This window comes from Silurus meridionalis, chromosome 12 (genome assembly GCF_014805685.1).
Source record: "Silurus meridionalis isolate SWU-2019-XX chromosome 12, ASM1480568v1, whole genome shotgun sequence".
Taxonomy (NCBI): Eukaryota; Metazoa; Chordata; class Actinopteri; order Siluriformes; family Siluridae; genus Silurus; species Silurus meridionalis.
In genome coordinates this window covers 15,040,668-15,058,134 of record NC_060895.1, presented here as the reverse complement: position 1 = coordinate 15,058,134, position 17,467 = coordinate 15,040,668, and the positions used below count along the sequence as shown (strand labels likewise).

Here is a 17,467-nt window from a genome sequence, read left to right as displayed (position 1 = left end):
GCCGTAAAGCGTGCCTCTTTTGTTATTGCAGGGCATGTGGAGTGTTGAGAAAGAGTAAGTGGCGTAATTCTGCAGGAACGCGAAAAAGGGACACAAACATGGGATTGTATCACTTTCTTTCTCAAAATCGTCTAGAAAATAAGAGAAATCGTCGTGAAAATGAAAAGAAATCTGGTTAAATATATCAGACAGTTGCCTTCCATTGTTTCTTGGTGGTTTTATTATGGCTGCTTTGCTCTGATGGTTTTAGACATTTAAACAGTTTTATTTCGCGCAAAACTTTTCACGAGTCATTGTCAGCTGACTTCCTCTTTCTCCTGTCAAATTGCAGTTTTTGTTTTTTACTTCACCTCTTCTCGGGGAAAGCCACGCCCCCTTTAGGGGCAAGTCAAGGGCGTGTCCAGACCGGAGAAGCGGTGGGAAAACTAACAAGGCTGTTTTATCAGCAAACTCACTTTGTCTTAGCTTTACTTCCTGCCTGTCCATCAAGCATGCAAGGACCGTTCAAATCCGTCTCTCTCCCATGGGTTCTTCTGATATTCATCGTTGTTTTTCATGTGGAAGCGCTTAAACCTCATCTGTTAGGCAGACGCAGTGTGGCAAGGACTTCTTCCCAGCACAGAAGCGTGTCTTACAAAACTCTGTATTTTGATCAGCAGGTAAGTGATCACGTGATCACTGCAGGTAGTGATCATTGGTGCTCAAAGGGTTTTAATTAAAAGTCATTGAATTGCATTTATTTCTGTTCATATCAGTGGCTTCATCAAAAAAAAAGATAACAGTAAAACAATGTTGTAGCATTAGGTGTACTTGTACTATAAATAAGAATGCATACTATTGGTATGACTTAAAAAATAAATCATGTAATGAAATCCACAGTATATTATACTATTCTCTTCTGTACTGTACTATACTAAGTATTATGTCATGAAAGCTATAGTGAAAGATCCAGTCCCATGAGATCCCTCTGGGCTGCTCATGTAATCTACAAATCCTACTGCATCCTGTGCAAGAATTGTGCATGTATCAAAGTATGATTTGTATAAATGATTATCAGTACAATCTGTAACTGCACATTTGCAAGGTCTAATGATTGAAATCACTTAGTCAGCTATAATAATAATCTGTTTGTGACTCATACGCCACTCTGGGTGTCCTACTACTTGTTTTCCTGTACGGATTTCCTTAATTTGCTGTGTATATAATCTGCACCGCTGCTTCATATTGTGTCTGCAGACAATCACAATTTCCTGTTGGTCTCATAAGTAGAACAGCAAAGCCACTTATCCTGTGTATAATTATCATACACTGGTCCCACATCTCTACCCTTAAAAACAAAGGTTAAGCTCTGGCCCATCCTTCTAGCTGACATCCTGATGAGCTTGCGTTTTGTTGTTATTTCTGATGAGTATACAAACCGACACGCTATTTCATGCTGATTTTATTCCAGTTCCAGAAATAGTCTATAATTACTTGGCCAGGATTTTATAGCTGCACTGTTTCACTTCACGGTGCGTGAGAAAGGCTGAGGCAGGAAAAGTCCATCTTCTTAAAGACAAAAGCAAGTCATTAGACTGGACTGTGAACATCGTTACCTTTTTGACCTTAGAAAAGCGCATGTTCTGCTTCTGCAGCTTTACTTTGCCAGATTTATCCGCTGAGGCCTGAGGAAGACTGAGGCCATTTCCTGGACTTCTTACTCCTTATTGTCCTGTTGTTTTCCCCTTCGTCAGCACTTAATGGGTTGCAAGCAGTAACCTGCAGTTGTGTTGACTTTAAACAGTCTTCAAAGGTTTTTTAATGAATAATGGGACTAGTCAGGAAAATGTGCAATGGCCTGAGAAAAGCCCCCGAATCATCAAATTGTGACATTTTCTATATCAAAGCCTGTTAAAAGTTTTATGTTTTTTGAGCGACACAACTATGTTTCCTTTGGTTATATGCATCAAACTATGTTATTTAACATTTGTTTGAACAACCAAATATATACATTTACATATGTTAAACTTGATTTCCAGTGAATAATATTCCCTCAGCATGATTTAGAGCTTTACACACTCTTGGCATCTGGACAGTTAGTTTTTCCAAACATTCAGCTTAAATACTTTTCCGTGCCTCTTGTAAAACTTGCCAAAGGTGTCCTTCGCTAGTTGGAGATTTCTTTCTGTCCTTGTGATCCAGTTCATTCCAGAGCAATTCAATAGGATTTAGTTGTGGTCATTGGGCAGGCTGTTTCATGATAGATAACTCTCCATGATAGATAGACTGTTTGCTCTCTAAATAAGGCGTACAGAGCTTACACATGTGCTTCAGGTCATTGTCTTGTTGTATGTTGAAGTTGATTCCAATTATTTGCAGTCCAGATGGAATTGCATGGTGTTGAAATGTGGAATGGAAACCAATTAGCCATGTTGGTTCAGTATTACTTTCAGCCGGAATGTTGTTGGCACATCTGTACAAGTGATCAGAAATCTTTCTGTGGTTCATGTCAGTTGTGAGACAAGAAGATATTATATAGATACTATAGTGAACTGATGATCTGTATTAAATAATTCCTAGCAGGTTATTCTCCTTTTTCTGCTATTCTGTTAATAAAGGGGATTTCCAAAAGGGTTAGCGATGATCAAGCCTCATGATCTTGTTTAACTTCTTCCTGTTTTAGCTATAAACTGAATAGTCGAACCTATGATTAAAATGCTGTGTTTCATACCCTACTGGGAACTGAAAATGTTTATTTGTACATTCACTTTCATTTTCAGCCACACTGGCCACAGTACTAAACTAAAAAAATAAGAATAAAAAAAAAAAAACCAACAACAAATAAAGGTCTAATTACATTTTTTATTGCGTTTTGCTAGACTTCTAAAAACTACAAAACAAAACAGAAGCAGTATTTGTCATTAGAATAATCATAAATTGCCATTATAAGCTTCTAATGATGACCACATGGTGGCGCCAAAGTCAGTTTTCTTTTACCATGTAGGAGGAGAAATCCAGTAATGTATATTTTAGCACCACGTGTGATATTAATTTTCTCATACAAATATTTCTGTACTAGATTAAAGAAAAACGAATTATTCTACACACATGCATACATCCCATATATATTTCTTGTATATATAATTAAAAATATATAATTGATATATATATAAATATATATATATATATATATATATATATATATATATATATATATATATATATATATATATATATATATATATATATATATACACAATTTATTTATATTTATTTATTTATTTATTTATTTATTTATTTATTTATTTATTTATTTATTTTAATAAAATTGTTGGTTCTGGGAATTCATTGAATTATTGGTTCATAAAATCTCTGCCTCTTTTTTTTTTTTTTTATCCAAAGGGAGGGACAGAAAGTGTTAGTGGGAGAAACGAGACAAAAGAGAACATTCTTTGCTTATTGGGTGGGATTCAAGAAGGAGGGACAACAGTTAAGAATCACAGTGGCACAGCATTGCAGCACTTGGAATGTACTTCAGTCCCCCTGTCTTATTTTCACTAAATGCCGAGAGAGGGAACTAAAAGCGATGACAGAGGACAAGCTGTGGCATCAGAAGAAAGGGTGTCACAGGGCTGATGAAGCCGGAACTAATGTGGAATCCTTGAGGCCTGGCATTGGATTTTAATACAAATTGAAGCTAATTATCTCTCCATCCTCTGCCTGAGAAGTTCCTCTTTACAGTACACACAAAGCTCAGGGTTACTTAATCAGTGAGAACACCCAGGAATAATTATAAGTACAGGATGCATTTATCATTTAGTGATTAGTATTATATAAAGGCATTGTCAGTGTGTGCATTATCATTATGCCTATATCCTATTCTGAGGTTTGTTCTTTTACAGATCGATCACTTTGGGTTTTTGGAGGATGGCATGTTCAAGCAGAAGTACCTTGTCAACGACCAGCACTGGCATAAGAACAATGGGCCAATTCTGTTTTACACCGGAAATGAGGGAGACATCACGTGGTTCTGTAACAACACTGTAATGATCACATTTAACTGCTTTTTTCTGCTTTATATAACATAATAACCTGTTAGGAATTTCCAAATATAGGATTCATATCACAAATGTTGACTGCATGTCTGTATTATCTAATTTGACACAGGGCTTCATGTGGGACATTGCAGAGGAGCTGGGAGCCATGCTTGTTTTTGCTGAACATCGCTACTATGGGGAATCCATGCCATTTAAAAATGAGTCTTACAGCGTAAGCAAAGTTCTTTCAATAGTGTCTAACATTTGACTCATTATTGTCTCTGCTACATTGGTTTTCTTGAGAATCTTGACATGTCTTTTTCAGAATGCCAAGTACTTGAACTACCTGACATCAGAGCAGGCATTAGCTGACTTTGCAGTGTTGATTAAGTCACTGAAGACATCTCTGCCAGGAGCCCAGAACAGCCCAGTCATTGCCATTGGAGGATCCTATGGTGGAATGTTAGCTGCTTGGCTCAGGATGAAATACCCCCATGTAGTTATAGGGTGAGAAATAAATGAATGTTGCTTGATTTATATGGTGTTCAAATCACAAACAAATTAAAAAAAATAAAAAATAACATTATACCTGTGAGATTTTATAGCTGATTGTATGCAGTATGCACATTTTGACCAGAACAACCTTTCAGTTTAATGACTGCAGTTTCAGAAATTACAAAACTGAATTTGTTGTGCTCTCTGCTCAATATTATATAAAATGAATCTATGAAATAGCACCAGTGGGAAAGAGAGAGAATGTAGGGAAAATGCAAGAGCTATAATCTGGAACAGGAAAACATTGTATTTCTTTTGTGATTGTTGTCTTTCAGTGCTTTAGCTGCCTCTGCTCCGATCTGGCAGTTTACTGACATGGTGCCTTGTGGTGATTTCTATAAAATAGTCTCCCAAGACTTTGCCAATAGTGGAATCAACTGCAGCAAAAACATCAGGAGGTCCTGGACGGCGATCAACAGCATGTCCTCAACAGGTTTGTACTTGAGAATTAAACGGCTTCATCCGTTTGTTTGGGATCTTCTTATTATGCCTTGCACATAATATTTATAAAATGATTTGTTTCTGGTATTTGTGTTGAAATTCTCTGTTTCCCTCACCAATCAATCATAGCTGAAGGTCTGCAGTGGCTGTCTCAGGAGTTTGGCCTGTGTTCTCCATTGCAGGAAGAGGACATAAATGACTTCAAGGCCTGGCTTCAGGAGACCTGGGTGAACTTGGCGATGGTTGATTACCCTTACGAGGCCAACTTCCTTCAGTACCTCCCACGCTGGCCTGTTAAGGTACTGTACATTGAACTTATTTTTACAATTTGCCCTTTATAAAAGCAAGAGCTTCTTTTTTCTTTTTTTAAGAGCATGTGGTACATTTTGCAACCCAATGAATTTACATTCACAGAGGCAGACAGAGGTCAATGCAGACAAATCGTTTTGTCTTCTTTTAAGTGTCTGAAATTCTAAAGTAAAAAAAAAAAAGTTTATCATGTGATTAAACAATGTCTTTGAATTAACACTGTTACACATACAGTAGTTGTAACTTATACAACGTGTGGTTATATTATTAGGAAACGGGACATTCCTTAGTAAATTAAATTGATTCAATTTAAGATATTCAATTTCCTAAAAAAAAAAAAAACCATCTAATTCCACAAAATGGCACTGCAGAAGAAATGAAAACAGAGAGTTTCATATAAATGATGGTGGAATTCTATGTGGTAATATATGAAAAGTACGTATCTGAGATTAACCCGTCCCTCCATGATGCCATAGAACACACAAGAAACCAATCCATCTTCATTGTGGAGTGAGAGCCTCATTAATGCTGTCCCACAGAAATGATTTCTGCTGATAAAGCACAAGACATTAATGATTGCTAGTTTATCACAGAAGCAGTATAAATATTTATAAGATGCGGGGGATGAGTTGAGTCTCTTTCTAATGTTAGTAGATATTAGTTAGTAGAGATTCTCCATGTCTTCCTTGACATATTTTGCAAACCTTGGCTGTTTACCAGTATCTTTCTGTAATGTGGTTGTTCTAGAAGTGTAATTGTATTAGCTTACTGTACTATAGTGCATCATGCTTAACATATTCAATATTAAAATGTTTAAATAATTTTTCAATGAAGCCAGTTTTGTATATTTGGATCGTAAAATTGTGAACGGTCCTTGTTCTATAAATAACATTCAAACTAAGCCACCAATACATATTTAATAATAAACAAGGAAAAAAACTCCAATTGAAATAATGGAACAAACTTGGATTATTTCCAATAAGAAATTGAAGCACTCGTTGCTCTCCCAAAGAGAAAGTGGCAATTGTTGAACATTCAGACCCAAATCTTATAATGTATGCAGCCCCTATGGGTGTTTAAAGTGGTTTAGACAGTGGGAGCTGGAATGGGCCCTTTTAATGACAAAGCTAATGTGATTATGTGAGCAACTGTGAGAAAGGCCCATTGAGGGCTTAGAGGAGGGAAATCTGTTAGCGAAGATGAATGTATAAGCCTAATCCCATCTGAAAAGTAGAAAGAGGATGTTTTAGAGAACTATTGCATTTTTTTGTCATGCTATAAGCCTTAGCTTAGACATGTCTGTAGCCTACCTTGTGCACAGACCACCACCTCTTCTAGGTATCTAACAAAAGCCTTAGCAACAAACTCCATGCTAAATCCAATCTATTTGAACTGTTTGGTCAGTGAACACCCAGGCACTGGCACATCAGGATGGCAGCAGAATCCTGAAGCCAACAAATAACTTTCACAAACCAATTCATAGACCGCAGCATGATTATTGCACAGGTTGTTTTTAAGCAAGAAATTAGGAAAATAATTAGCTTATTCAGAACTATTCACTTTTAGGGTCCTTGTCTATCTAAATAAGCTTAGGATTCTTTGTTCTAAAAACAATAAATTGTTAAATTCACTTCCACATAATCAGATTTCCTCACCAAATGGTTTTAGATACTTAAAGAATAATAAAGTGTATAGATTTTCTTTTTGAAGAACAGAAGGAAATCTAAATCTGCAAAGTTTTTATTCAAATAATTTAATGAAAAACATCAGAACATTTTAACAGTACTCAGGGTATGTATATAAGGGTAGGATTTAATTTTTCCCCTTTTTTCGTATAAAATATGACTAAATGTTGGTGGACACCTGACCATCCCCCTGATATGTGGTTCTTCAACAAACTATTGCCTCAAAGCACACATTTGTATAGCATGTTAGTCCTTGCATTACAGTTTACCTTTAATAAAACTAGGAACACAATTCCAGCATGACAATGCCCCTGTGCATAAAGTCTGGTCCATGAAGACATGGTTTGCTAAAGTTGGAGTGAAGGAAAATGAGTGACCTGAACGGAGCCTTCACCTTAACCCCACTGAACATTTTTGATGCAATTTCTAATGCATATGTATGTTTTAATGTAAACCGGTACAACTCTGCATAGGTTTCTATGGCTGGTTTATTTGTTACGTTAGCCATATGAACATCATAATGTAAATGTTTTTTTTCTTCAGGTTGTCTGTACATACCTTCAGTTTGATACTGATGTGTCAGACAAGCAGCTGTTACATGGCATCTCGCAGGCAGTGAGAGTATACTACAACTACACAGGCAGTGCTGCTTGTCTTAATGTGTCTGAGACTGCTACTGGAAGTCTAGGAATTAGGGGTTGGTTTTACCAGGTAGGAATTCAACATAACATAAAGAGTAGTACTGTTTATACTACATGTACATGTATATATTATACTTTATACTACATGTACATGTATATATTTATTTTATATGTTGATTTATTGACATGTATATAATACATTGACTTGTTCTTTTGTTAGTCTTGCACAGAGATGGTGATGCCCATGTGTACAGATGGCTTTCAAGACATGTTTGAGCCTATGGCATGGAACTTCCAAGCTTTCTCGGATGAGTGCTATGCACTGTTTGGGGTACGGCCACGTGAGGATTGGGCAGGTACTGTGTATGGCGGGAAGAACATTAGCGCCCACAGCAACATAATCTTCAGGTAAATACATGCTATCTATATTCTGGTAACTTTGTCAATTGCCATATTGGTTGATGTTATTGTGTAGGATCATTTTGCACAAAGTCAGTGTAGGAGTGTACAACCGGACCGAAAGAATTTAATAGTATATAAATGCTTATGCACATGACGTTGAAACTTATAACTTATTCAGATTTTTGTTTTGTAACTACCTCGAATGCACTGTTAGTATTATATATCACCTTGATTAGTGTCCCTTTTGACTTTCAGTTAATGTCTGGAATGTGATTTAACTCATTTAAGAATCTGTTACCAGTAATGTTGATATGAAAGATTTATATGTCTATTTCTTTTTCTTTTATCTCAGTAATGGAGGTCTTGACCCTTGGATGAGTGGCGGAGTAACTAAGAGTGTCTCTGACTCTCTGGTTGCCATTTTGATTCCTGATGGCGCTCATCACCTCGACTTACGCTTCAAAAATGAAGATGACCCACAATCGGTTGTCTTTGCCCGGAAACTGGAAGTGAAGTATTTAAAGCAATGGATCAAACAGAATGCAGGTGCACAATAAATAATCAGGACAGTATATAGAGACTGGTTAGGACATGGATTAATAAAACCATAAGGATATCAACAGATTGTGCTTTCTGCCAAAGATTTTCTTACCAAAACTGACCAAAGAAGTTGTTTATGTCTAATCAGACTTTAAAAAAATATTTTTGGAAAATGTGTCTGTGCATGTTTTTATTTAATCATTAAAAATATTTTTTGATCTAATGATCAGTATTCTAATTAATCAATTTGATTGCTTTAATCTATTCTTCTCATTTATTCAATTTTTTTTAAATCCCAAAAATCCTTATATGGAAGAAAATATGAATACATAAAAAATATATAATGATAAGACAACAGAATCCAAACAAAATGTCTAATTTCCTGCTCTTCCTCGGCTGCTCTTATGTGATTTAATGAAAATGCTGCAACAGACGCTGAGCAATAAAGTGGCTAGTGGGAGGCTAGTAGTGTAAAGCAAGGAGACCATGCCCCATGCAGTCGTAGCCACAGGACTCCCCCAGGCTCCATTCATTCATTGGCAACTCAAACCACTCCGAATTGCTGTACCTTGACATCCCTTCATCTGCCCCCTGCCAGTAGGATTATTAATACTACAGCATGAGTGCAGAAGAGTATTTGGGCTTGATGGTGAGCTAAGGTTGAGGGGTGAGGCTTTGGAGACAAAGTGACATTTGAATGAAATGAAGTGATGAATGATAATCAACCATCATTAAATGTTGGAAGCTCCTAGGAGGAATGTAGTAGAATTATGACTATGGTTGGGGCATCTGCAGGTATTTGTTGGAAGAACACATTGATTTGATTCATTTTGGATCATAAAGCTTTATTGGCATTATTGCCTATCTAGAACAATGACTTAACCACTTTGGCTATTTGTGCAAAAGAGCAGTGTACAGATAAGTATTCATTGCTATTTATATCGTTACTTGCTTATTTTCAAGAATGAATGTAATATATATCATTAAATAAAAGGCTAACTTTATTTACTGGCACACTATTTAAAATCCTTAATGTAGGATTGTGGGCTGGGATAGACTTATGCTATTACATTCCGTGTAGTTGGTTATATTTTGCATCAAATTTCAAATGTGTAGATTTAGATAAACTAGATATTTTCAGCAAGACATGATCTTTCACTTTTTTATAAATGAAAAAAAAAAAAACTTGGATTGTAAAGCAGCCAATAATGTGGTCAATATCTCAACATTTCACAAGACAGACATACATTTTAGCATCCTTTCTTCTTATCTGACACATCCATCAATCAAATTTGTTATTAGTATTCTGCTGACCCTTAAGAGTATAGGCTGTGTCACTGCTAATGGAGACCACACACTAGTGAAAAGAGATTAGGTGTGTGTGTCTGTGTCTGTGTGTGTTTCTGTGTGTGTGTGTCTGTCTGTCTACATATGATGGGGCAGAACATGGTGTCCTAGAGGTAAAAGAGGGAAATGGAGAAAACCTCACAGTGGGTGCTGAGTTTGTAAATTCCCTGGACAGAAGGCGTGGTACACAGTGTGAAACGATAAGCAAACAATATACAATCTGTTTGCTGAATCGGCTTTCCAGGGATGTGAATTGAAAGCAGAAAGATGAATGGTGTTCCTTTGCTTGCCTCATTTGTTCTCCCACTAGAACACTTGTTCACCTCAATTTGACCTTCAGTTACTGTTTGGTTCTTTTAATAATTTGTTTTATGTGAGTTAAAATGAACATTCGTCTTTTGTAAAACAGCTGTGTGTCAGAGGTTTTAGACTTGTTTTTGTTTGCTTTCCCCAGTAAGTGCTGGTTCCAGACAAAACAGTCTGGGAACATTTTGGAAGTTCAAGTGGATACAAATTCCTTCTTGTGTGTTTTCTTTAATGCAATGCAATTCTCTTTTCCCTTGTCACTTGCCAGTATTCAGCTCCCCACCCCCTCTGATCTCCTCATCCTTTCTGTGGCCATAGAAACTAGTTTCCGGAATCAGTGCGTCAGGCCCTCAAATCTGAATGACTAGCATGTACAAAAGCTTTGTGCAGGAAGAGGAGAAAATATCAGCCATCAGTTTGGTGATGTCATTGTGCCAAAATTAGGCCTTGAAAGAAAGAGGAGGATGTGGAAACTGGTTTTAAAAGAAATGAATAGGCTAAGTACACTGCCAAGGCCTTCATGTTTAAGCTCGAATGATTACGGAATTTAATGTAAATTATGCTTTAAAACACCAATGTAAGATCATCTTTTAAAACATAGCACAAGCAGAGCTAAACAATTATTTATATGTTTTTACTTTAAAAGAGGAAATAAGAAAAACAGGTTTATACTGAACAGCTTTTTTCCCAAACTGTTGCTATTTATCCACTGTTGTGCAGCTGTTAATTGTAAGGCGATTGCACTTCCATTCAGGCCTGTAGCTTGAGCTGGACTACAGATAATTAGATCAGTACTATCAGTTTCACTGTTCCTTTTCTTTATTTGAATTTACATGATAATAACTCTCTCTTGACGGTCCCTCTTTCTCAAAAGTGCTTAGGCTTTTTTTTACTCCCCTCTTTAAACATCCAAATGATTCACTGCATCACCTTAATATGCACTTGTGGAGGGGGTGAGGGGCGAGGGGGTTAGTAATGCCTGGGAAAATTGCAAAAAAGATAAAAAATCGAACAAAAGCATGGGACTACATAAGCACAAATTTTAATGAGTAATTGGGTTGAAACAATAAAGGAGTCCTGCATAGGTAAAAATGCCATAACAATGTTGTGTACAGTACATATTAAGTAGCTCTTAAGATGCAGACATGCTGACTTGCTTTGTACATTAATACCATTTCTGTGATTGGATCAATTAATGCCATTTTAAATGATGATTTTTTTTTTTAATTCCGTCACAGCCCAGTCTTGTGCCTTTTTCATTTAGCCAGGAACAGCCTTGGGCCCCTATAGACATTTCACTGTTGTTTCATCTCCTTTTTCTGCATTCACTGTTAGCCAAGAAACTTCCTGTAAATACTGGATTATTTACAGCAGCCGTTATAGTCATACCCAGGATTTCTTAAGGTCAGCATTACTTTTGGCACACTGGGCTCAAACTGCACTTTGGTCCCCTTTAATTTAACAGCTCCGGCAGCTTTTCTAGTTAAATCGACTGTTCATTATTGAGCCCCATTTTACGAAGGGGCTGTGAGGTGCAGTTTAATGAATCTCTGGCACAAAGATCCCTTTCACTGCAGAAGGAAGAATAGAAGCTATTTAGGCCCTGTAGGGTTGTATGTCAAAGGCAGCCCATAATAGTTGTCAGGCAGAGGCTAAAATTCCCACTGGTGCAGGGATCAACTTTTACCACTAACTGATTAAGACACAAGTAGGAAGTTAGGGGGAATCCATACCAGCTTGAAAACACATACTTTTCAGTTATTTGCATTATGATTCGTTCATTTAATAGTTATATGTACCACATATACACACAATATATATATTCAGGCTTTAGTGAAAATGGATGCTTCAACTTTAAAGTCTCAAACAATTGTGTTTAGTTGTACTCTTGCATTTTGGAGGAGCTAATTTGTAGAATATCCACAGGCAATTGAAAAAAAAGCATTTATTCATATATTAGAGACCGTTAACAAACAAGGAAAAAAGAATGTGTTATAGGTATATGGCTAAATACCTGTATACCACACAATTAATAATACATTCAATACACATTACATGTAATTAACAGCAATTTTATTTCTTTAACCCTCAAAAATTAATGCCTTCATGTTTTTTTTCTGTTCATGTCTGGATATATTTTAAAGTATTTTTGAACTTTCACTGCCATTAATGTCAGGACATTGTTCTGATCATAAACACAGTGAGAACTGCTTTGGATGGTTTAGCAGCTAGCTATTGTCTTATTGCTCAGTGGGATGCCTTGGGCAAATCCCTCTTAGTTGCAGGTGGTCAGGCGTGAGCAAAGAGTTAAGTCCTGGGGTCCTTCTGCTCCTCCCTCCTAATGTCTTGACATCATTGGCCCTGCCTCCAAGAAATCTCCTTGCTTTCCCCCAAAGTGTGTTTTTCAGTCCTGCTTTCACGAGAGTAAGAAGGAAACACTGTGTGCACCCAGTGTAAGGACCAAGGGTTAGCATATATTTGGTGCACAGGAACTAAAAACTATGTTGTAATGATCTAAAGAACTTTTGGGATTAAGAGTGGACATCTTGTCTTGTGTTGTATGTGGTTCAGAAGGAGATGGCTGTTCAGGCTGCCATCATGAACTCACAGTTCCTTAATTTCTGTTTTCCTGGTTCGGTTATGGAGTACGAGGTGGAGAAGGGTCTGGATGGAGCATTTCTGGGTGACGTGGACTGTGAGGGAGACTTCAGGGAGGCGACTAGTGACTTGCTCAGCTTCATTGACTCTGCATCCAGTAACATCAAATTGGCACTTGATAAACCAGTCAAGTCCAAGAGGAAAGTCAACCACCGCAAGTATCTACAGAAGCAGATCAAAAGATGTACAGGAATTATGGGACTGGGGAACGGATCACCTCAGGAGACTTGCAAAAGTCCTGATTCCACTCCAACTGCAACAAGCATCATTCAAAACAAAACACCCAAGCGTGATGTAGCTCAGGCCAACCTGCAAAGCAAAAGTTTGGCTGCTCTTTTCAATCATGCAAAGGATTTGCGAGGAGAGAAGACAAAAAAGCCTCCACTCAGACACAGAAATCTGCCACCATCTTTCTTCACAGAGCCAGCTAATAGTGCCAGAGTTACATCTACTTCTGGCATGTCCCTCAAAGATCTTGAACGGGGAAATCCAGATGCAACAGAGTTCTTTGAGCTCCTGGGGCCTGACTACAGCAACATGGTCTTTGAGCAGGAGCTGTTCCACACTATGCCCAATAGGCTCCAACAGCAGGGAGTCACAGGACTGGAACCAATCTCTTTTGATTCCCACAATTTGGTAACAGGTGGTTTTCTGTATGCAGAACCATGGGCTACAAGTGGTGGTGTGTCCAGAAAAACAGCGGACATAAAGACAGTTCCAGGGCAGTCATCCCTATATGACAACACAGACTCATCTTGCCCAGTGCCTTTGGAGCAGAATTCTACATGTTCACTCACCTTTCCAAACTTCTTTACAGACTGCTCAGTGTCCCAGGCCTCATATGATCTGTCTAGTGGATACAGCCGAGGTAGCTTTCAATCTCTTTGAGATGGAATTTCTTTTTTACTTTTTATTTTTATAAACAAAAAGCTGCAAAAAATTAACTATGCATCTACATGATGATTACTCAAAAGGAACATTTTGGACCAACTTATTTGTTGAAATGTTTGTTTTAACCTGTGCAGAGAGATAATCTTGCTGCTTACTTGATGTCAGGGACTTTTACAACAATCTTGAAAAGCGTAATGTTCAACAGGACTTGGAAGTTATACCACACATATAAATAAATATGATATTGGTATGGGATTTAACTAATAATGTTAAAAAGTGTTTTTATACACTTTTTCATAGAGGTGAAGTAATTTTGGATAGGGTGAGTTGTTTTTAGAATATTATCTCAGGGTGTTATTTCACTTGTTTCCATATATTGAAAACTAACTATAATCATGTAGTCTGAAAATGAAAAGAAAAAAAGCCAATTTTTTAAAACAATTGTTAACTGTTACATTTATTAAAAATAAAAACTTAAGTAACTGTGATTAGAAAATTGTCTTTTGATTAAAAGTATGAAAATAAAATTCATATTTTTATACAGCAATTTGGCTCTTTCATATTTGGGAAGATGCTTGACATCCTCATGCATTTCTCATGAAAATTTTTCAGTAGCAAATTGTACTTAAATGCTTGCTTAATAGCATGTGCACTTGGCTCTCTGCATTACTGAGTCTATTTTATTATGAGAAAGTTGTATATTCCTTTTAAAAATGAATAAAAGCAAATCGTGACTAAAACAGTGGAAGGAATCTTCATAGACAGGGACTTGGATTATCTTGGATTATCTTGGATAATCTTGGATTATCACTACAGTCTAACATTGGTTTAGGATAGAAAATATAAGTAGATATTGGATATTTTAAATTCCAATACATAGTAAATTTAAATATGTAGTAAAATAAAGTGATATAGTTCTTTATATGGCGGGTGCCTAGAATGTATTTGAAACACGTATACTGCTGAAAGCACTGACTTCTTGGTTTATTATAAATAACCTCAAACTGTCAACAAAAGCATAATTGAAGCAGGTAAAGGATTGTGTTTTAAGTTCTTACATTTGACTGCTTTCTTGATCTATTTCAATTTACCTGATGTAAGCAATGGAGCAATATGTTTGCAGAAATGTGAAGAAAATGTAAAAATTCTGCTTGTTCAGAATGTAACAAGGCACAATAAAGCTGGTCTTTATTTCTCTCATAATGCCATTTTCCTCTGAATTTACTGTTGCTACTGGTGAACTGTTATTCAAGTAGGAACTGCAAAATTCAACATTTTACACTCGTTTGCATAACGTTCATGAACATATAGCTCCCTCTACAGGCTAAACGAGAATTCATAATATAGCAAGTATTTTACTGCTGTCCTAGTTCAGTTTACATTATAATTGTAATGCATGATTCCGTCTTATATTATTTAAATGTTAATGCATGACGATAAAAGCATAATGAGATGACTTACATGCATGGCCAGATCTGGCAAAACAGTTAATAACCTTTGGTGATTGGAAAAAAAATTTGGTAAAATCTAGTTCTGCTCATTAAAGATTTAATTTTTAATGCAGTTATTTCAACAGTGCAGAACAGAATAAGTTTACTTATTCTGAATTATAGGCTCATTTAAATGTGTGAGTCTAGCTGCCTAGAATGTATTTAGAACATATAAATTGCTGAAAGCACTGACAACTTTGTTTTTTTGTAAATAACATCAAACTGTAAACAAAAATCTATTACTAATATTAACAAATTAACACTAATAATAATAGAATAACAATTATAATACTATTATTATATTATTATATTAATAATAATTACTAATTATTTAAACAAGAGCAACTATAAAAAGCTATTATTGTTATTAATAATAATAATAATAATAATAATAATAATAATAATAATAACAATAATAATAATAAGAAGAAGAACAATAATAATAATAATAATAGTAATCATATTTTTTAATAAACAAATATACAATTTGGTTTTTGGAAGATATTTTTATTCAGAGTGACTTATAGAAGTACTCTGAATAGATATTTAAGATTAAAAAAAAAAAAGTTAAGATTTTCTAAACATTTAAACTTGATAGTCTCTAAATTCCTCCAAGAGAAAGAAGAAGAAAAAGAAGAGAAATTTTGAAACCTGATTTAGGGGCTCCATCCAGCAGTAACATTATATATAGAGCCTTTTTCATTCATTTTTAGTACCCTTTTTTTAAAATCCTGATCAGGGTTGCAGAACACTGTGAAAGGTGGAAGAAATCATGCCTGATTGGATGCCAGTCCATCACAGGGCACCATGCACACACACACAATCAAACACTCAGGGGCCATTTAGTGTTACCAATTGACCTACCTGCAATTTTTTGAGAGGTGGTTTAAAACAGAAAAAGCTGGATGAAGCCCCATGCAAAACACTTGTAGAAACTTAGCACAGTAGGAAATAATTAAAGAATGATATATAAAACCTTAATGTATCTGTTAAAGTAAATATGAGTAATGGGAACTATTACAATGTTTACATTAAATCATGTAAATGCAATTGTGCTGTCATAGGCCACAAATAACACTGCACCCTATAATTGAGAGAGAGAGAGAGAGAGAGAGAGAGAGAGAAATAGATGTGTGGAATAGCCTGCAGGTCTAAGTGGCCAGATTAAGCTTTAAATCACCTCTATTCTCCCAATGTCTTACTCTTTATTCTGTGTGGAAATTATGACACTATATATATATATATATATATATATATATATATATATATATATATATATATATATATATATATTAGTGACACAAAGGTGCTGTTTGCCTCAAACAAAAACTGATTTCCAGATTTGATGTCACACCACATTAACATCTTGAATGTTTCTATTAACACCGTAAAACCAAGAATAGGTTCAGACATGCATTCATCAATCTCATAACTACCTACATTCTTAGAAAAAAAACAGCAATAAAAAAGAGACATGAGCTAAGAGAGCTGCTTTATAAATGTGAAAAGTATACATACCTTTGAATAACATGTTTCAGAAATGTATTGCTGAAAATTGTAAAATAAGAATGACTTAAATGAGATGAATAGCTGCTGTATAATGATGTATATAATGAGTCCTCTGACACCGCATGGTCAAAGCAGAGAATACAGAGACATGGCTTGGGAACCCTCTAAACAGAGGGAAATTCCTGTGTTGAGTGTTGTTATAACAGGAACAGAAATGTACAAGGTTCTCCTGGAAAAGTAAGGGGGTGCATCCTTACACTGAGACTGAGCCTGAGCTAGTGGGCTTGTGGAAACACTAGAGAGAAAATGAGCAAAGCTGGGAGGAAAATGTAATAAAAATAAGAGTAATAGAAAGGTAGAAAATGATTTAGGGGTTTAGGACAGTTTAGGAACCCCTAAGGGGGTCAGACATAGTAACGTGCACTGACAATGCCACAGTGATGTTACACATCAGCTGGAAGCACTAGGGTTAAGATTGATCAACCAAGCTGTGGAAGTAGTGGTGGACAAATGTATACATTCCCTCCTTCCAACTGAGTAGTTGCAGTCAGAGTAGGTACTTTCAGCACTGTTGCCTAAAATGTTGATGGCATATTATTATATCTATCTCTTTCAGGTGATTCTGATGCCAGATTAAAGACCAAAAGAGGGCTCTCAAGGTCAATGACCTCTTTTTT

The 17,467-nt window shown here is 36.1% G+C and overlaps 2 protein-coding genes across 2 annotated transcripts; both read left to right on the top strand.

The window, feature by feature from the left end:
* Positions 1-20: 20 nt before the first annotated feature.
* On the top strand, positions 21-8,812 carry LOC124394389 (prolylcarboxypeptidase (angiotensinase C)). Its single transcript, XM_046862549.1, has 9 exons — positions 21-659; positions 3,882-4,022; positions 4,147-4,248; positions 4,342-4,523; positions 4,847-5,004; positions 5,142-5,311; positions 7,550-7,717; positions 7,868-8,055; positions 8,402-8,812. Exons 1-9 carry the CDS (start codon positions 492-494, stop codon positions 8,604-8,606), a joined length of 1,482 nt encoding a protein of 493 aa, XP_046718505.1. The 5' UTR covers positions 21-491; the 3' UTR covers positions 8,607-8,812.
* A 145-nt stretch (positions 8,813-8,957) lies between these two features.
* On the top strand, positions 8,958-14,988 carry LOC124394390 (protein FAM181B). Its single transcript, XM_046862550.1, has one exon. The coding sequence runs from the start codon at positions 12,820-12,822 to the stop codon at positions 13,786-13,788; it is 969 nt and encodes a 322-aa protein (XP_046718506.1). The 5' UTR covers positions 8,958-12,819; the 3' UTR covers positions 13,789-14,988.
* Positions 14,989-17,467: the final 2,479 nt, after the last annotated feature.

Bases quoted from the DNA above. Each gene is read 5' to 3' on its own strand.
- LOC124394389 (XM_046862549.1), top strand. From the start codon at position 492: ATGCAAGGACCGTTCAAATCCGTCTCTCTCCCATGGGTTCTTCTGATA. The intron at 5,005-5,141 runs GTTTGTACTTGA...AATCAATCATAG, and splicing joins CAACAGCATGTCCTCAACAG to CTGAAGGTCTGCAGTGGCTG. The intron at 7,718-7,867 runs GTAGGAATTCAA...TTCTTTTGTTAG, and splicing joins TTAGGGGTTGGTTTTACCAG to TCTTGCACAGAGATGGTGAT.
- LOC124394390 (XM_046862550.1), top strand. From the start codon at position 12,820: ATGGCTGTTCAGGCTGCCATCATGAACTCACAGTTCCTTAATTTCTGT.